Source organism: Centroberyx gerrardi, chromosome 11 (genome assembly GCF_048128805.1).
Source record: "Centroberyx gerrardi isolate f3 chromosome 11, fCenGer3.hap1.cur.20231027, whole genome shotgun sequence".
Taxonomy (NCBI): domain Eukaryota; kingdom Metazoa; phylum Chordata; class Actinopteri; order Beryciformes; family Berycidae; genus Centroberyx; species Centroberyx gerrardi.
Window position 1 is genome coordinate 7,027,851 of NC_136007.1, and position 20,763 is coordinate 7,048,613.

Here is a 20,763-nt window from a genome sequence, read left to right on the forward strand (position 1 = left end):
AAATTCCATGACCTAAAAAGTTTATTCCTTCCTGGTTTGTTAATGTTGTTTAAAAGTTGTAAAGGGTTAAACAGCCCGGTTTTACACTACAACTGGGCTTATGGAGAAAAACAGCAGACTTCCCTAGAGAATTGATCAAATTCCCTGTCTTTCCCTGTCTGGAAAACACCTCTCGAACATTCCATGATATTCCAGGAATTCCATGAGCAGCGGGAACCCGGTCTAGAGTAAGAGAGGAAGAGGAAGATGAAGAGGAAGAGGAAGAGGCAGTCTTACGTAGTTGTCCCTGGCAGACCAGCTGGGGTAGAGCTGCATGTGGAGCTGTCTCTCCTTCCTGGCCAACTCATAGTACTTGGCCTGTTCCTCACGGGTCAGCGCATGCCACTGGAGACACACACACACACACACACACACACACACACACACACACACACACAAAGAGCAGGAGAGACTCTTATTATTCAGACCTAGACATCGCACATTGCTGTTTTGTTATTTGTTGTGAATGTTAAGCATCAAATACCACCTGAAAGGTCCCTTTAACATTTTACGATATACAGCATTGATAATTTATAACATTGTGTAATCTCAGATATTTGGTAAGAAAAAAAAACATGGAATTTCACAGAATTAAATTCAACCTCCTGAAATTCCAATTCAATTTTAATTCTGTTTCCAGTTCCTCAGCTGAATTGGAATTGATGAGTTCATTCATGAACTGGCTGCCAGTCTGTTTTGATCCCAGCAGAGCAGAGCTGAACGGAGGGGAGGATTCACATGGCGGCAGTTCACATTACCACAGTCCTCTCATGTTCCTCATGTGTGAAATTACAGACAGACGGGGATAGGGGATTAGTCTGTGTGTGAGTGTGTGTGTGTGTGTGTGTGTTACACTGTACCTCATATGACTGAGTATAAGCATGAAAGTGTGTGTCTGTTTGTATGGTTACGCATATTTGTGTCTGTATGTCTGTGCACACGTGATTGTGTCTGTGTTTAGGTGTGTGTGTCTGTGTTTAGGTGTGTGTGTGTGTGTGTTCACGCCTCACCCTCCGCCCCAGAATCTGGTTGATGGCGGCGCTCTCCTTTAGCGTGCACTCGGCGATGACCTTTGCCCTCATCTCCTTCATGTAGAGCATGAAGGCGTTCAGCGGTTTCTTGATCACGGGCTTCTTGGGCTCCTTCTCCCGCTTGGCTTCCACCTGGGGCTTCCTGGAGGGGGGAGAGAGAGAGAGAGGGAGAGAGAGAGAGAGAGAGAGAGAGAGAGAGAGAGAGAGAGAGAGAGAGAGAGAGGAGGAAGAGGAAGAGGAGAAGGGGGGAGGAAGGGAAGGATTAAGGAAGGTGACAGGGAAGATGAGGAGAGAATCAGAATCAGTTTTTCAGAATCTGCAAGTTTTCACGTACAAGGGATTCGCCTTGGTGTGTCGCTTACCTTGGTCACATTAAACATAACAACACACAAAAAAACCCATATAAACACACATAAAAATAGAAATTCAAGGAATAGGATATTGGTCTTTAACTAAATATCAGATATCGGCCAGTCAGTGTCGTCCACAGCCGATATGATGAAGGTTCCTCACTGAAAAACTTACAATACATTTGATTTTCTTTGCACATTATATTTATTCATTCAATTGTCCAATATTTTTTTTGTTGTTAAATTAATTATTCATTTTAAGGCCTAATGTATCCCTGCCTTAAAGAGCTGCTGCTCTTTTATTAGTCTGGGTTTCAGTGGAGAGATGATTTCTATTTCCATCCTGACAAGAATAAAATTCTGGAGGAAACACTGAATCCTTGTAATTGTTTGGCATGGAAATCTAAAGATATTGAATATCGGCACAGAATATTGGTTATTGGTGACTTCAGTCTAAAACTATCAGTATCAGCATTCAAAAACCCATATTGGTTGAACTCTAGAAGTCAGTAATAGAAGCATAAACCCAAATATATACAGATAAAGGGAATACTGCACAGTGTTTTGAATATTTCAAACACTGCAAGGGGAAAAAAAGCTGTACACACAAGTTGGAATGGTATAAACAGAGTATAAATTGGTATAAAAATATAACTATACAGAATTGACAATTGATGAATGAGGAATTAATTGAATGAGAAGGATAGGGATGAGAGGAGAGGTGGGATGGAGTGATGAAACGGGGAAGGAGGAGACAGGAGAGAAAGGTGAAGAAAAACAAAGTGAGACAAGACAGACGGAGTGTGGCGTGAAGCGCAGCGCAGCGCCGTGGGAAAAAGAAGCTACTTACGCGTACATGCTCCTGTCATAGTGGTCGTGCTCCTGTTTGCCTGTAGGGGGCACTATGGCCGGGTGGGGAATCCCTGTGGGGTGCATCCCAGACGGGCCCAGCATCAGAGAGTGAGAGAACCTGAGGAGAGTGGTGGAGAGAGAGAGAGAGAGAGAGAGTGACAGAAGGCTTTGGTCAATTCAGAGAAAACAATTTCACCTGTGTGTGGCAGCGTGGAAATGATGGACAATGAGCGCTGAAGCGAGTGTGAGGTTTTTTGGGAAGCGATGAGCCTGAAAGCGTGAAAAAGCCTCTCAGCCAGTCGTCTCAGTGCGGCCGGACTGGGAACGCTGGTTGGAAAACATCAGCATGATAACAGTGGGATTTTTGGAAATGCCTCACTAGGCCCAAACAGGGAACAAAACTATCATTTCATGTCAGCTGGGCACAGAAAGTTGGATTTCTTAGCCTCCAAAAGCAGTTTTTTGGATAGAAAAAACTGACTGAACACGGGTTTTTTTATCCGTGTTTCTACAGTTTTAGTGTAGTTAGTAAAAAATTGAAGCATTTAGCTGGTGGCTGCTGTTTACTTCAACCATCAAGCAGCTTAAAATGTGTGATTTTGTTCTGTATTTTGCTGCAGTGAGAATGTAAAACACTTATCAACACTAGAGGGCATCCTAGCCATACTGAGAGAGAGGCTGGGAGGCAAAGAAAATCCTCTTTCATATCTCAAGCCTCATCATCTCAGCTTTGTTTTGTGTGATGTCTACATTCACGTAACACACTAATGAACATGTTCTCAATAAAGCATTTGTTGTTTTTACCAGTGTAATATGGATTAAAATCGAAGGAGACGGCAGTTTTCAGCTATCTGCCGCTGTTATTGAAACAACTCCATTCAACAGAGAGAAGAGAAAGATGGATGTTTGATGGCATTTAAACAAGATCTGTGTCCTCGGATAAGGTTTTTTATAGCTGATGGTGAGGCGGGTTGCCATGTTTGGTTCAGCAGCTTCACAGATATAAGTGCCACAACACACAGTCTGACTGATGAGGAAGCGGCAACAGACGGCAGCTGCTGGCAGTTTGTGGCAGTTGAGTGTGAGTCTCGGTCAATGAATAATCACAAATAAGGAATAGTTTGTTTTAACCTGCAAGGTGTAGCGTATAAGAGGGATTTACTGCACTGGGGCAAATTCAGGTAGTATCAAGTAAGCTGTCAATCGCAGAAACGCATAATAAATTGGCTTTCAAATGCCTTCCTGTGATTGTCTAAACTTACTGGCACTCATTATGTTGTCCTGTAAGACAAACCCCACCCATCTGGCACCATTAAACAAATCATATAGAGGATTTGTAGAAGTTAAATGGTTCTCATCATACAACTGTGTTTGAAACCCACTGGAGAACCTGACAGACTGGCAAAGCGTTGCAGCAGGGAAGCATCTTTCTGTCGCAAGCACTGGTCAGGAAGACTTACCTTCTGTATGGTGTGTGTGTGTGTGTGTGTGTGTGTGTGTGTGTGTGTGTGTCTTGCTATGGTTCAGGAGCCAGAATCCAGAGTCAAATTTGAGTCCCAGGCTAAGCAGTACAAAAAAAAAGCCTGCTATGCATGTAAATACTTATGCAAGCTCACACACATACACGCACACACACACACACACACACACACACTCAGTGTTGCTGCCCCTGCTGCATGGAACAGCATGGGAGGATCTTACATACATTTTTGGTTCAGTGTGAGGGATGTGAGCAGGATCACAAACAAACAAACACAAAAAAACAGGAAAAAAGAAACGGGAAATAATAGTTAAAAAAAGCAGAAAAGCAGAAAAGCGGCAACCTCATTTGGGAATGAATGAGAGATGTGTGTGTGAAAAAAAAATCACATCCCTGGCTTTAAAGGGGTATGTGTGTGTGTGTGTGTGTGTGTGTGTGTGTGTGTGTGTGTGTGCAGGCAGATGCAGGCTTCATGTATGAGCAACACTGCATGGTGATGCCCTTTGCGGCAGCGAATAGCTTGGCTTGGCTCAGTTTGGCTCGGCTTGCTTTGACTCAGCTTGTTTTGGCACAAAACACTTGACTTGCCCTCCTGTTTACAGCACATCGATACGGCCTCAGACTCTCATAGCAGCTGCCTAATGAAAGCTGACACAGGGGTTGAACCGGTATTCATGAGCGTGCCAGGTCCAATGGAAACTCTGGTTCAGGCGTTTTGAACGTGCTGTAAACAGGAGTTGATGTACGGCGTTGCGTCTTTCTCTCGGCTCGGCCCGGCCCGGCCCGGTCTGGTACCTGGAGTAGGACGAGGCGCTGGGCAGGTTGGAGGAGTAGGACTGCCTGAATCCACAGGAGGACAGAGTAGGATAGACCGGCTGGCCCTGCCTGCCGCCGCACAGCGGGGGGGAGAGACGGCAACGGTTGGTGCTTTTCAGCCAGGTCAGAGTAATGAGACACTTTATTCATCCCCAAAGGGAAATTCAGCTTTTCCAATTTAATTCTATTCTATACAATTCAATTCCATGATTAAATTCAGTGAAATTCTGTGTCAGGTTTAAATTCAATGAAATTCAGTTCAGTTTTGTCTCAGTTAAAATCACTTTAAAATCACTTGCTTCATGCCTCTATATGGTGAAACCCCATGGCTTAATGCTTCTTTTACACACTGTGCATCTATGGAAGCGTCTGTACAGAACGTTATCTAATTATCTAGATCCTGGAGCTGCAGAAGCTCTTGTGATGTTGTGATGTTGTAATGCGTGGTGATTCCCCCATGGAGAAGTCTAGATCAGCACTGCTGTTCAGCTGTGACTCTGTGTCAATACAAGGCCTACCAGGAAAAGAAAAGCTAACACACACACACACACACACACCATGGGGGGTAGGTGGGTGGGGAGGGGAAGGTAAGCAGGAGCCTTTGATATGTAGAAAACCCCCTTCCACCTTCCAATCTAACTAACAACCCTTCATCACTTCACCCTTCTGGGTTCTTGTTTCAACACACATACAATCCCCACCTTCATCCAACCCACCGTTCCAATCATATTCACCCCCCCCCCACCCCCACTCATACTCTTCCCAATCTCTATTCCCCCCCTCTTCCCCAACCATCCTCCATGCTTTAGCCCCAGGAGGCAGCGCTACACATCAGGCCAGGCAGCAGAGAGTCTCAGCTGGGGACAGATCCAGGGACGACTGGGTCTAAACCCTGGAGGACCGATCATGTGATAGTCCTTATTAAAGCGAGGTCAGACTACAACCGATGAGAGCGGCTCAGACTAAACGACCGGACGCTGTTCACACTAGGCGACGGGACAGAGGTGAAGACGAGGGGGTCACACACTACCTGATTTTGTCATTCAGAAACATTTCCCCGTTCATCCAGAACAATCCACTGTGAATACAATTACAAAACAGAGGATTGATCATTTCTTACTCCATGGTACAGAATCTACAGTTTACATTTACATTACAAATATATTTTAAAGTCACATTATTACAAGGGGGTTATTCACACTACAGGATAACCCCCTCCCCACCCCTCATGGTTGGGATGGTCCAGTCCAGTTGGGCTTAGAATCGGTGTTAAAATCATCTAGTGTGACCTAGCCTTTAGCTAACTGCTGGCCACAAGTTTTATCAAGTTAAATTTAAGATTTCACACCTTTTAATGCCACTTAAAATGAAATATAGTTGAGATCAGACCAGATTGGAATATCAGAGTCTATGTAGGTTGATTTCTCACTGGACACTCAGCATACTAATGAACCACAACATTTTTAAGACCTCTAAAACCAAATGTAAGACTTAAAATGCTGTATTTAACTGAAATCAAGATGATTCTAGGCCATGAGTTTAGATCATTTAAGACATTTTAAGATTTTTTCAGGACCTGCAGACACTCTGACAGGATCACAACCATGTCCACACTGACAGACACCCACAAGCTCACGTGCTGATCCAAATGTATGTATGCACGCAAGCACGAACATACGAGCAAACATTACCACACACGTGCACACACTCGCACTAACATACATACACACAAATACACAAAGCGACACAAAACACTGTCATCTCCCCTCAACATTTAATAACTGCTTGCAGACAGCAGCTTCTTAGTGACGGCGACTCGACGGTGACAGCGAGACAGAAATTCCTCCGTGTGAAAGGCCTGGCTGGACAGAGGAATGCTGGGAATGAAGGTTTCCGTGCTCACATGAGGCTCAGCGACCCGCTCTATTGTATCGGCCCATGCCTTGTGTCTATTATTCTTATAATTTGACTAGAAATGACTACAAAGTAATTACAAGACTGCAAAGTAATGTCATGTTCAGTCAGCGGTGTTGGGTTTGAAAACGTTAATTAATAGCTTTCATGCTTTGCTTCCATTTTCAGTAAAAGCCAACCATATACTTATATAGCATGTATGCAACAGTAATTGTTTGCTCAAACGGCCTTAACAAAAAGAGAGATCTGACTGCTACTACTCCATATTTACTTTTTCACTTAAAAGACCAATAAATGAGATTTTTACTTAACTACAAAGGCTAAAAAGCCTTGTTCTCAAGCCAAAAAAGCAAATGACGAAGCAGTATTATCATTCCAGTAGTTTGCATCATTATATATCATCTCTTTACGAGACGTTTCTGTTGGATCTCTGCTCTAATTAGCTAGCTTTCTTGTCTCCATCGTTAAATGTGAATTTGTGTCAATTACAGGCCGCCGTAACTCAAGGGGATGGGAAAGAAGGATGGGACGATGTATCGAAATTCAATATATTGCAATATGAAAATGTGACAATACGTATTGTGGGGCAGCAAAATGAATTGTGATATTAGCTACATTTTATTCTGCTGTAGTAATCACAAATGAGACGGCTTGCCCATCACAATTTCACAAACTCTCCATCTAAATTATATTATTTGCACTTAATATAACTCTTTTAAATCGTTGTTTACATTCTAAGCAAGCCAATGCCATCGCTAGAAAGATCTGTGGCTCAGAAATAAACATAATTCTGCACAGTCAGACTTTGTATTCATTGAACTTTTATTTATTACATCGTATCGTGGTTGTATCGAATCGTAAACCCCATATCGCATATCGAGACTTTTCAATGTTGCTGTAATTCCTCCTGGTCACCAGCAGAGGTCGATGGAAGTCACAGATTACTTAACGCCCCTTTAACTCCAGATAGATATTGTATTTAATATCACAACATCCCGCTGAGCATGAACCGCGCTCCCACCGCAGGGATTCTTCACTATAATACTGCCTCCTTATGGGGTATGAGAAACACAATACGCCTCTTCAACTAATTCCTGACGCCCTCCTGGTCCCGGGCAGCTAACCGACCGGCCAACCAGCCGGGGGACAGATGGAGGTGGTCCTGGAGGGACAGGAGGCGCGTCCGGGCCATTGTCCAAACAATGGAAGACAACTGTTTGACATTTAACCATTCATTCTCTGCCCCCTTCTCCTCCTCCTCCTTTTCCTCAACACAGAAACACACTACAAGGAGCCAAGACAAGCAGATAATCTGGGTTAGAGGAGATTAGTTGTTAATAATACTATTGAAAATCCACAGTGAGTTGCTCTTGTCTGAAAAAAAGATAAAATGTCTATAAATCACAATCGCGAGACATGGGAAATGTCTGGAGAGAGACAGCTAAGTGTCTTATTGAAACACATACAAAACAGACATAGACACGCATGTAAGCAAATGCACACACACACACACACACACACACACACACACACACACACACACACACACTGATACACACAAAAGCTTCCATTCCAAATCTCCATGACATTTGATGTAAGCCTTTAACTGTTATTGGAGGGGATTTGTTCACAGTCCAGGCAGAGATAGGTTGTAATAAATGGATTTTGTGTTGCTGATCCATAAATCAATGGAAGCCTGACATTATGAGTTTACAATCAACTCACAATTCAGCTGAAGAAAACCCTTAAATGCGAGGATGGAATAGGTTACAGATGTGGCCACTGCAGAGGTCCCACACTGGAGTGTTTTCTGCTCTACACTGCTGCTGCTGCTCCGTCCCCAAGAGGAACTGTTTGGAAAATCTAATCCAGGATAGATGCAGGCTGAGGGACTTCCACAATGGAAACCAATGTATAATCTCAGACAAACACACACTCATCTATGATATGATGTTGGATGCTTTGCTTTCTGACCTTGCCTACTTTAGTTTCTAGTTTATTTGAGACGTTACCTCGGTAAGACTCCATGAGGCCCTGCCTACATTTCCCAGAATCCACCACATCTACTCTACACTGGTTCCAATGGGGAAGAGGGCAAGTTGAATATCTGGATTTGAAGGCATTAAATGAAAGCAGCATATCACGTGACTTTTTCTCACTTCTTCCACTAGATTACTCTTTTTTTCTCCCTCCTTTATAAGACGTTTTCTTCCCAATGACATGCAGTTTAAAACCATATACAGCCTCTTTACTCTTTAAGTTGATCTCTCCTGTAAAGCACCATGATAAGATAAGAAGTAAATTAATCAATTGTCCCTGGTGATTTTGCAGTGGGCTGCTTGCCTGCTGAGGGTTTGTATCATCCCTCTAGATCTCAATGACTATAACGCTGAGTTTGTACTGTTTGGGTTGATGTCTCCTTTAAATGTCCCAGTTGTCCACATTCCTGTTGTTTTGACCAGAGGCGACAGGTTAAAGCAAGACTCATAAATGCAGAGCATGAGATGAGGTGGTTTCCATGCCAACGGGACCTTAGGTTAGCCAGCCTGACTCCATGTTGACACCAGATGAGACAGTGATGTATGGACCGCTGGCCTAGGTCAGAGTGTGTGTGTGTGTGTGTGTGTGTCACAGTGTATGACTGTCTTTGTGCAGACAGGGGTAAGTTGTGGAAACTAAGAGAGGACTTTTTGGGGAAGTGACATTTTGGTCAAGTCTCATTTTGAAAAGTGAAACATTTGAGGGTTGGAGGTTAGAGTTGGAGGGTGGGAGTAAAGGTTAAGGTTAGGCATGTATTGGTGAAGGTTGTGTTAAAGGCATACACCAAGTTTTTGGGAGATTGTTCTGTTGTTCAACTTAGCTGTTAAGTGATGAGAACATAGACACCAAAATCATCCATGTGTCCCTGGCAGATTGTTTTCTTCAATGCTCCATGCTAACACTTAAGGCTGTATTACGTTAAGTGATCACAGGAAACTAGCATTATCCAAAGTAAGAAGACTTTCATTTTACTAATAAAAAGTTGTTCATGTTTTTTTTTATTATAAGGCCTGTAGATTCATACATTTAAAAAAAATGAAATTTACTTTCTAACTGAAAATTAACTCAATATAGCTGATGTAGCCAGGCTTATTATTTTTTTTATCTCTTTCAGATCTATTTCCCATCGACCAGCACATTCACTTCCTATAGAAACAGGGAAAGTAGTCCCTGCTAGTTCAAAACAGTACGTTATTTTTATATCATATTTTGTGTAAATTTTACAAATCTCCTCCACAAAACTGCCAGGCTTGGACTCACACCATTTAAGATCTCACCATTTAGCTTTAGAGCTGCAGTTCTCATTTCCTCACTTTTGAGATAATGCTAGCTGCCTACTATCTCTCAACATAGTGGATGCTAACGTGTTAGCATGGAGCACTGAGTGAGGATCTACTGGGGACACACGGATGATTTTGGTGTCTGTGTTCTTATCACTTAAAGGCTAAGTTTGGCCAATCTCCCAAAAAACTTGGTGTATTGCTTTAATGTTAGGGTTAGGGGAGTTCTTACAGGGTCATCACAAGTACACAAAGGACTGAGTGTGTGTGCATCATAGAGTGAGTGTGTGTGTGTGTGCGTGACTCACCAGCCCATGGAGGGAGTGATCTGGCCGACACCGCCCGGGGGGAGGGAGTAGAACCCTGAGAGGTCCTGGGACTGGGGCCTGTGAACGCCTGGAGGACACACACACACACACACACACACACACGAGCACAAGAGCAGACTGGTTAACAGCGTTGCAATCTCTCTTTTCTCTCTCACTCACACACTGTTGCTAAAGAGGTCAGAATCACCTACTCTCACACACTTATTAAATGTTGCAAACTATCTGTCCGTCTTTTCTCTTTTACTTAAACACACACACACACACACACACACACACACACACTAGTTAAACGGGTCGACGGCCCCTGGCGCTGGCCCCGAGTCGGCAGGGCCTCTATTAGCAGTCTGGGAACCTAGTATTAAACACCAAGATACCCTTAACACAGGTCAACCTACACACACCTCCCTGTTCCCATCCTGTCACAGTGTGTTAGTGTGTGTGTGTGTGTGTGTGAGTGAGAGAGAGAGCGAGAGAGCGAGAGAGAGAAAGGAAGAACGAGTGAGATAGACAAATAAATCGATATTTTACGTGCGTGTTTGTGTTGTTTTTGCATGTGAGAGAGACAGAAAGGGAGAGATTCTGTGTGTATACTTGAATGTGTGTGTGTGTGTGTGTGTGTGTGTGTGTGTGAGAGAGGGCCCCTTCCGGTTCTACTGACAACTCCAGTGACACTGGGAGCCGATGTCGCCAGCTGGTTTTACTGGTTTCCTCTACGTTGCACCAGTACCTTTTTAAAGTCGGGGGGCGGGGGGGGCTGAGGTTGAAGTTCCCACATTTAAAAAAAAAGGGGGAGGGATTATGAGGTTATAGGCACCATTTACAGTGGGATGACACACACACACACACACACCCAAACATGCAAACACACATAAATCCAATCGCTCTCACATTCTTCCTCTCTTTTCCTTTTAGTCTTCCCCAGGATGCTTTTAGCAAACATGACGTTTTCCATCCAACAGTAAACAGCCAGTCTCTCTCTCTCTCTCTCTCTCTCTCTCTCTCTCTCTCTCTCTCTCTGTGCCCTTCAAAGGAAGTCATTTGTCAACATGCAGCACCTAGCACTTAGCGCGGCCCGGCTGCTAACCTGTGTTTGCAGCGGAGGAATGCTGCAGATGACTGTAATTTGGCGCGGCTCCGGGCCGGTCCCGTCTCAGGACCCCAGCCGCTATAAATCTGGACGGCAGGAATGTGACTCCATTCAGTCAACCTGTCTCACCACTCCCTTCCTCCGTCTGTCTCACCACTCCCTTCCTCCCCAATGTCTCCTCCTCCTCCTCCTCCTCCTCCTCCCTACTTCCCTTCCCCGGTCTCTCTCTCCCCTCCTCCCTCCTTCTATCCTCCCTCATCCCTCCCTTCCTTCTTCCCCTCCTACCTGACTTCTCGTATCCCCTCCCTTCCCCCTTTTGCCCTCCTTCTCACCCCTCTGTTACCTTTTTATTCTTCCTTCCCTCCCCCATTCAAACTTCTCTCATTCTTCCCCTTCCCCCTTTCTGTCCTCCTTTCTATCCTAGTTTACCTTACTTCTCTCTCCTCTCCCTCCCCTGATTTCTCTCCATCCCTTTCCCCCTCTTTCTGCTCTCACTGCTTTTCTCACCAGAAAGTCTTGCCATGTTACAAAACCATATAAACAAAAAAACTGTCCTTTGCCTCCCTCATTTTGCTATCTATCTATCTATCTATCTATCTATCTATCTATCTATCTATCTATCTATCTATCAACCAAATCAATTTAAACCTGTGATCCTGATAATATTACTGAATATAAGCCATAAAATGTATTCAAAGGGGAACTACATGCTTCTGTTCTGAGTTTATTACTGTAATTAAAAACTTTCCTGTTTCCTTCTTTTGCTTCTCAGGCTTTGTCATGGTGATGATGATTGATTGTTACCATAAGGTATGATTCATATGTTTATGATTCTTGCACCCGTGTTCATTTCATTCATGCTTATCTTTACTCCATTAAAAAGGTCACAGGAACATTATCAGCTGTGACTCTTGCTGTATTCCTAGTTGCTTGCCGATCTAAGAATTGAAGCTTATTAATTAATTCAAGACAGTTTCCTATCAGATTATTCACTTTTATAACATTACTGAATGGATCTACAGCCACACCTTTTTCAAGTATCTCTCTTTTTCTAGCCTGGTTGTTAGATATTTCACCGTTATTTGTGCACAGCCAATTCTCCACTGAACCTGTGATGCAACTGCAAAGCCTCTTCACGTTGTTAATCGTTATAAACAATATTAAAAAAAATAAAAATAAAGACATGAGAGGCAGAAGGGATTTTCTGCTCTCTGATCCCTGGTGACGCGTCTCCCCGGCCGTCCCGGGTCGATGTCTCACGGTTTCATCATGGAGGAGTTTTCTCAGCAGCAACTTTCCAGCACGACTCAGCATTAACAAGTCCTTATCGGGGATGTGATGGAGGCTTAGCTCACCTACACTCGGCTTATCCGCTTTTTGTTGAAGAAGGGGTTTTACCCTCGCTAGTGTAAATCTTTCACGTGTTCGTTGATACTGTGGAGGGAGATAGGAAGTTGACTCAGCCTCGTTTTGATGGCATCTTAAAAAGGAAATCAAACAGATAGCCTACTGCCCTTAAGATATTTACAATAATAACACTGTTATTAATATCAATGTAGATTAATGGTGGTATTTATATTAATCCAACAATCGATTTTCATAATTATTTTGATATTGTCATCACCAACTGGAGTTAGCATTTTGACATGACCCCATATTCCCTAAACGACTATGATTAATACCAATAGAGACAGATCTTATCACGTCAGACAAGTGTTAGTTTGACTGTTAAAACTGATGCAAACGTGACACCGATTTCTGTAAGTCGCGCTTTTTTTTTTGTGTTTTTTTTTTGCTTCAGCTTTGACCCAATCAGAGTGTTTGTTGTTGGGGAAACCTGTAGGGGGAAATTATCAACAGCCAGTAATGGGGCAGTTTTCTTTGGAATGCCCCTTATATTAAAAAAAAAAAAAACACACGCACACACAAAAAAAAAAAACCCAAAACGCCTGTCTAATAACAACTATAACAAACTATCTCACGGTCTCCATGTCGGCATCTCTGGAGGGACTTCAAAGGGAAAACGGTCTGAGTCAAAGCGGCTCTCTGAGAGTTTGGTATCAGAGCGTGTGCGTGTTAACACGGAGGGTCGAGGAGCTGAAAATAGCGCTCCTGTGTGTTATGGTGGTTACAACCACTGAGAGTGAAAGCGCTGCAGCATCTGAGCCTTTAAATGACTTGACAAGCGGCTTCTCTCTCATACACACATAAAAGAGCCGAAGACCAGGAGAAACTGTACGGCGTATTGTTACAGTAAGAGGGGGGGGGGAAACGAGCGCTGAGATATTTCACCCGAGCAGAGGAACGGTTACTTCTGTCACAGCAAACGTTAGAAGTCAAGAGCAAAAAGACTTTTAAAGACTCATCTGTTCCTCTCTGCTTTCCACTAGGGTACCGGTTTGTTCATAACATGTGCTTTTCCTTTTAAACCTGGGTCTCCACTCTAATTTCACTTATTTCAACTCTTGCTTTAGTTTAAGCCTATAAATTGCATGTTTTATTGACTTACTATGATTTACTATGATTGTACATTTATTCTATCTCCTGTGAAGCACCTTGAGATTTTGTTTTGTTTAAAGTGTGCTATATAAATAAAATTCATTATTATTATTATCAGTAAAAGAGTGAAATAACTTCGATAATTATTATAGAAGTTATTTCACTCTTTTACTGATAATAATAATATCTATCTATCTATCTTCCTGAAGTAATTAAAAGACCAAAAATACCATAAAAACACTTGTGCACTTGCAACAAAATATTCCAGTACTTAGTTACTTTCAAGAGACTCTAAATATCAGATCTCATTGTCCTCAACACTACAATCTGGAAATAAAACATGGCTTTTGAAAAGTAACAGTCAAAACTAGGTTAAACTTGAGTAAAAGTAGAAAATCAATAAAACGTACTCAAATAAAAGTAGGAGAAAATATTTTACTCCAAAAAGCAGTGGTGCTATGAAAATCTACTGAAGTCCAGTAACTAGATCAGATGTAACTAGTTACTTCCCTCCTCTCTGTACACAGAAAACGAACCAAACACCAGGTGAAACCATACAGTAAGTGCACTACTGTACATGACACCGTGACCGTAAGCAGAGTTCAGTCTCTAACTCTTTCTCTTGTCTCGTTTCTCCTTTTTCACTCTCTATTTTACGCTGCTTACAGTCTGAGCTGACAGTCATATCTGGGAAACATGAAGTCAGAGCGATGTGGCGGAGCTGGACAGGCTGGGAACCGCCGCTGTCTGCTGTCACATGGTTACCTGTGGTGTTTTGGTTGAGTGGAGATGTGACTAAACTCACTGACCAGCTGGAACTCTGGCTGACTCAGATTAGTAAAACTGAATTTAAAATAAGTAAACATAGATCCAGCATGACCCAGGGGTGAGTTGCAGAGTTTAAATTTAAACCTAGTTTACTAAATCTAAGATTAATGATTTAAACCAGTTAAACCAAGATTAGAGCACATGGTTAACAACAAAAAACAAACAAAAACAAAACAAAGATGGGCGTTTTGGTGATAAGAAAAAATAATAAACACAAATAATCCCAATACTCGCCTGCTACTCTGTTAAATTTGAATACAAATTTTTTATTTTGTAATTGTTTTGTAATCAGTCTTCTAGACAAATGTTACATTGTTGCTCTGCTCTGCTGTGTTAGTTTGCTAGCCTGATTATTAAGCTAACATCAGTTTCACCAAAAGTTGTCTTGTTTTAAAAGCTCAAATTCTTCTTCTTTTGAGAAAAATCTTGTGTTTGAGTTAATGCAGCATTTTGGTTCAGTGTTGGAGGATGAGAAAACAGACACACCACCGTCAAGAAAAAGTACAATTTAAGGTTTGAACTGGCAGAAGACTTTAACAGATCAGTGAAGAAGAAGCAGAAGAGAGACGATCCCAACTCAAATCCTTTTGGAAGGATATGAAGATGAATGCATGATCAAAAAATGTGATTCTGTCCTTTGAAGAACTCAAACCGATTTTCCTTCCTCCACCTCAGAAATGCTGCCATTTTAAAAGTTAAACCACCTCAGCTCTCACTTTAAAGTTTAAATCGGAGTTTAAAGTTTTGGAGCAGCAGGATTAAAGTTTATCTAGGTTTAAAAACAACTAAAATAAAGTTCAAATTTAATCTTGCTTCGTCTTAAATTAGATTTAAAGTTTGATGCTACAGATTTCATTAATAAACCGTGATTTAACCCAGTTTACAGGTTAATCACTGTGGATGCAAAACACTCTATGTCCTTTTTTTGTGAAACTCCATTCATCCTTGTGAGAAAATCCTCTTTTTGCTCGCCTCCCTCCTCCCGGACATTAAAAAGCAGGGTGAGCTGCAGAAGCTCCCATTCAGCTGACTTTAGTGCCTTGCTCAAAGACACTTTAGCAGGGCGGATGCTTGCTAACCCGGCCTTCAGGTTCAAGTTTGGTCTCCCTTCTCACTTTGCCACCCTGCCGTCCTGTTCTGTCGTCTGATATAACAATAATACCCAGGAAGGCGTTCTTTAAAGTGATCTTCAAGGTATTTTTCATGCATAAGAACACAAAAAACAGGAGAAAACAAGACAGATCACTAACTATCTCCCTGGTTACTAAGACTTGGCCCCGTCACTGACACTGTAAGTCTCTTTAAGTCTCTCGCAGCTTCAGTGTGAGTTGGAAAAGTAAAGCGGGGCTTAGGTGTGACAGTGGCTCTGCTTTGACTGTCAGGTTTCCCCAAACTGCAAACCGCACCGCAGCTACATTTAGGAGTGGGATTAGGAAAATATTTATTTCACCAAAATTTCAGGAAACATTTTGAGTGTGCTGGATTATTACATTTCTTCTGAAAGGTTAAGCTGTTAAACGCTGAGCCGCCTTGTACTGCTCACTTCCTCAGCAGCCAATTTGAAGTCTAACAGGAGATTCCAGTGTTTTTAATAAATCAAATGTGTTGTTGTAGCTAAGAGGGGAATGTACAGATAGAGGGGAATGTACAGATAGACAGTATGACCAAAGCATTGACATAAGATACAGATGAAGTCGTTTTTCTCACCTTTGAACTTACTTAAGGGGAAATTAAAGAGCTAAAATACTACTACAGATGTTACAGTAACTTTTTTTAAGCAGCCAATATAGGTGCTGACGGAAATAACACATAAGTAAACTGTGAAGTGAGAGAGTAAAGAGGTGTGAGCTGTGAGTTAGGAGGCTGAAGGAAGTGACGCGTCGCCTCAGAGCAGAAATATAACCCAAACACTGGCTAGACGTTCCCCTCTAACAGACGACACAGGGGTATTATGGTCTGCTGATCCGGGTCTATCTATCCGAGCCTCGTACACGGGAATGTCCTATACGCTGTCAAGTGATGATGTCATTAAAAGCACGGTGGATGCTGATAAACACTGAACTTTCACACCAAGTTTGACCCCTGTTTTCAGGGGTCGACCACAAAAATAGGACAAGAACAAAAAAGCCGGAAATAATGGGAAGAATGGCAAACAATCTGAAATACCCAGCAAAACTGGGTAGAAGTGGTGTGTCCAAAAAACACAAAAAAACAACAACAACAACATGAAATCCTGGAAGAACTGTAAAAAATACAGATCCAACAGCAAGAGCCATTTTGTAGAAATGTCTCCTGCTCATCTCTCCAAATCCAAATCCCTCTCTCCAAATTTGGAGGTTGTAGCCTACAGCCTTTGGTCTCTCTAACCGTGAGCCAATCAAATGAGAGCAAAACAATGACTCTGTATCAAACAGGCTCCTGATTGGCTGCCTGTTTCGCTGCTCTGCACAAAGCAGCAGCAGCTTTGTCTAATCTTCTGCAAACTGAAATATTTCTTAAATTATCTGAGTTTACCAGCTCGTGGAAAATGAGCCAGAAATGTTCAGACACTGGATGTGTGATGAAGATTCTGTATCTTTGAAGACCCTGTGAAACGGCATCTTTACTTCCTGGATTAGATGCATTTCCTGTTGAAACAGGATGTTGGGGCGGGACATAACACAGCGAGGGATCATTCAAAAGTCTAAACCAGTGGAATATCAGTCAGGGAGAGAAAGGCAGTTTTATTTGATGGGAGGGGCAGAGAGGCGGGACTGTTCAAAAAATCTGATGGTTTTATTGGTTATAAATTTATATTTATGCCTACTGGTGCAGCATGAGGTCGCCATGAAAGATACTGTGTTTTCCAGGAAGTAACAGTTAATTTCATGGGGACTTTAAACTTTGTTCTACTTGTATTTTCAGCTGTTTCCTATTCTGCTACTGCAGTGACCCAGTTCCCCCCGTCTGTCACGTCAAGCAACAGTTCAGCTTCAGATCAGCCAACAGTTAAAGTTTAATCCTGTCATTTGGGGTCGGCAGGTTAAAAAGGACGGCGGTCCGTGTTGAGGTGAGATCAGCGGTGTGTGTGTGTGTGTGTGTGTGTGTGTGAGCGGTTCGAGGACGAACGGTGAGGTAAGAGGGTAGAAAAATGACCTCACAGGTGAGGCAAACCCCACCTGACGAGTGATATGAGGAGTGAGGTAAGGTGGTGTGTGTGTGTGTGTGTGTGTGTGTGTGTGCGCTCAGTCACATTTTTGAGTGGAAACTTAGTCAGAACTTTGGTGAGATGGTGTGAGAAAGGTTGTATTCTGCAGCCAGGTGTTGGCAGTGTGTGTGTGTGTGTGTGTGTGTGTGTGTAAAGGCCTAGGAGCAGGTGGCCCAGTCTGTCATTAGGGGCTGAGTCACTGTGCTAGCGTCAGCCATGGACACACACACACACACACACACACACACACACACACACAGTCTAGACCAGACAAGGAAAATGCGGTTGCAGGAAAAGGGGAATTCCAGGTCGGGAAGGAAGGAGATTGCCTGAGGTTGGAGTCGCTCTAATATCTAATCAGAGCTGAGAAAGGAGTTTTATCTGTTCGCTTTACACACACACACACACACACACTTTGTTTCTTTCTCTCTGCATGCTCTCCCCATTCTCTCTCTTTATACTATCTACTTCTATTACTTTTGTCACCCTCTTTTCTTTAGCGTTCTCCCTTTTCCTTACACAATCTCTTCCTCTACTCCCTTTTCCACCTTTTCTGAATAAAAGTCGTCACTGTCACCATCACCGCTGTCAAAATCATTGGATTTCCTCATTAAGTCCCAGAGAGTTTGACTCCCAGCAGGTCCTGAGAAAGGCTGAGGCAATGTTAGGTGACGAGTCACACACACACACACACACACACACACACACACACACAATGAATTCAACCTCATGCCATCATGTCGGCACTTTCTGGTTTGCCAGCGGAAGACAAATCAAAGGAAAAATACAATTTGTACCAGAAGCAACAAAAAATGTAAATAGGAATCATGGGGTTTCTAACACTAGACAATTATAAACTATTGTAATTTCAGCTATATGCATTTGATTGCCACTGCACTTAAATAGCATAAATATGCAAATGAACAACTGTTAATCTGTCTTGTCTCTTTTTCTGTCTTTTTCTCTTTTCTGTTACGTGATATCTGTATTCTAAGTCTTGGTTTTCATGTTGTTTGTACCTTTAATTGCGTCCATTAAATTGCCCCATGTGGCTGAAATAAATTAGTATTGAATTGAATGCTAATCTTCATCATTATCATCATCACCATCACTGTTTTCATCATCATTCACACACTGAAATCCTTCATCATGTTTACCAGAAGGCGACATCAGACCGGACTAAGACAAGAGTTTATGACAACCGAGCTTTTGAGTGATGAAATGTGTGTGTTACTGAGTGTGTAAATGTGTGCCAGGGTGTGTGTGTGTGTGTGTGTGTGTGTGTGTGTGTGAAAAAACATACAGTGTTTGAATGTAGGAGTGTGTGTGTATTTGTGAGTGCCTAGGAGAGCACAGTGTGTGTCGGTGTGTATAGCGCTCGCTAAGGAGAACCTTGTGTGTGCTGCTGAGATGGCTTGTGCGATTGTCACCCTAATTGTTTCCATCCGTGTGTGTGTGTGTGTGTGTGTGTGTGTGTGTGTGTGTGTGTGTGTGTGTGTGGCTGGCGGTCCCTCCAGAGGAGCAGGCCACTTCAGAGCAGCAGTGGAACCGCCACAGGCTGCTGCCACTTCACACACTGTGTGCGTGCCTGAGTGTGCGTGTGTGTGTGTGTGTGCGCATGGGGGGGTGGGAGAAAGAAGGAGGGAGAGGGAGAGGGAGAGAGAGAGAGAGAGAGAGAGAGATCAGGAGAGAGAGTGTGTGTTCAGTGTGTGTGTGTAGACATGATGAATGATCTGTTGACAGTACAAACAGATCGCAGTGTGCATGTGGATGAGGATTTCAGCAACAATTCAACAGCAGTAAAGAGTGGTGTGTGTGTGTGTTTATGCATGTGTTTATTTGAGTGTGTGTGTGTGTGTGTGTTTATTTGAGTGTGTGTGTGGCCTCTATATGCACATGTATATGCATGTATTTCAACAAGAATTCAACATCAGAAATGAGCGGTGCGTATTCAAGTGTGTTTATGTGTGCGTATCTGTGTTCTCTATAGGTGTGTGTGTGTTTCTTCTATATGCCAGTCTGTGTGTACCTATGTGTGTGTGTGTGTGTGTGTGTGCGTGTGTGTACTTCAGTGTCTTTCGTGTGTGTGTGTATGTCTGCAGGTATGTGAGTGTGTATGTGCCCCTTTGTGTGTTTGCGTGTACGTTTACCTGTGTCTTCTGAATGTCTGTGTGCATGTGGGTCCGTGCGTGTGTGTGTGTGTGTGTGTGTGTGTGTGTGTGTGTGCTCCTCACCTGTCTTCTGGCTCATGTCTGTGGGCAGGTGTGGAGGACTGGGGCTGAAGTGTTCGTTGCTGTAGGGCAGCAGTGACGTCAGCGGGTGCATGCCATGCGACTGCTGCACCACCGACACCTTGTTGGACTGCAACCAAACACACAGAAGAAGACTAAATTAATCAGCAAATAAACACTCAATTATTATTATTATTATTAGTTTTCTGACCCCCAGATATTTCAAGATGCAAGATAAACTACCAGTCAAAAGTTTGGACACACCTGATTGAATGTATTATGTTTTTCATCATCTTAAAGCCATTTTGATCTAAAGGCTTCTGCTTAAACGCTTGAAATTTGTTTCTTAGACAAATATAAATAGTGAAGTTGATCCTATGTATGAATTTCTTTCCAAAGCCTTTGCCTTTCCATCAAGGCAAAGGGCGGCTACTTTAAATAATCTAAAATATAAGATTTGTTTAACACTTTTTTGGTCACTGCATAATTCCATTTGTGTCATTTCATAGTTTTGATGTCTTTACTATTATTCTAAAATGTGGAAAATAGTAAAGATAAAGAAAAATGTGGTGTGTCCAAACTTTTGACTGGTAGTGTATAATAATAATAATAATTTTCCTTTTTTTTTTGCTGACTCCATGTTTTTCAATATGCAACATCAGTCGTTCAGCCAGAGAACACAAAAAAAAATCATCAAAGAACTTCCCAATTATTATTATTATTATCATCATTGTTATTATTTTTGGCCGACTCATTGAAGTATTTCAAGATGCAACATCAGTCATTTAGCTGAAGAACTC

At 42.5% G+C, this 20,763-nt stretch overlaps 1 protein-coding gene across 11 annotated transcripts in view; it reads right to left on the bottom strand.

Moving 5' to 3' along the window:
* Positions 1-20,763, bottom strand: part of tcf7 (transcription factor 7) — an 82,709-nt gene that overhangs the window by 10,625 nt on the left and 51,321 nt on the right. For 7 of the 11 annotated variants that reach the window (XM_071924991.2, XM_078286486.1, XM_071924993.2 and 4 more), the window contains 7 exons: positions 19,967-20,093; positions 10,111-10,198; positions 5,599-5,646; positions 4,548-4,637; positions 2,271-2,390; positions 1,050-1,212; positions 277-384 (listed from right to left, as the gene is read on the bottom strand). In XM_071924991.2, the coding sequence (XP_071781092.2) occupies positions 277-384; positions 1,050-1,212; positions 2,271-2,390; positions 4,548-4,637; positions 5,599-5,646; positions 10,111-10,198; positions 19,967-20,093 (744 nt within the window). The remainder of the gene's footprint in view (positions 1-276; positions 385-1,049; positions 1,213-2,270; positions 2,391-4,547; positions 4,638-5,598; positions 5,647-10,110; positions 10,199-19,966; positions 20,094-20,763) is intronic. The other 4 variants (XM_078286487.1, XM_071924992.2, XM_078286490.1 and 1 more) reach the window with 2 other exon arrangements.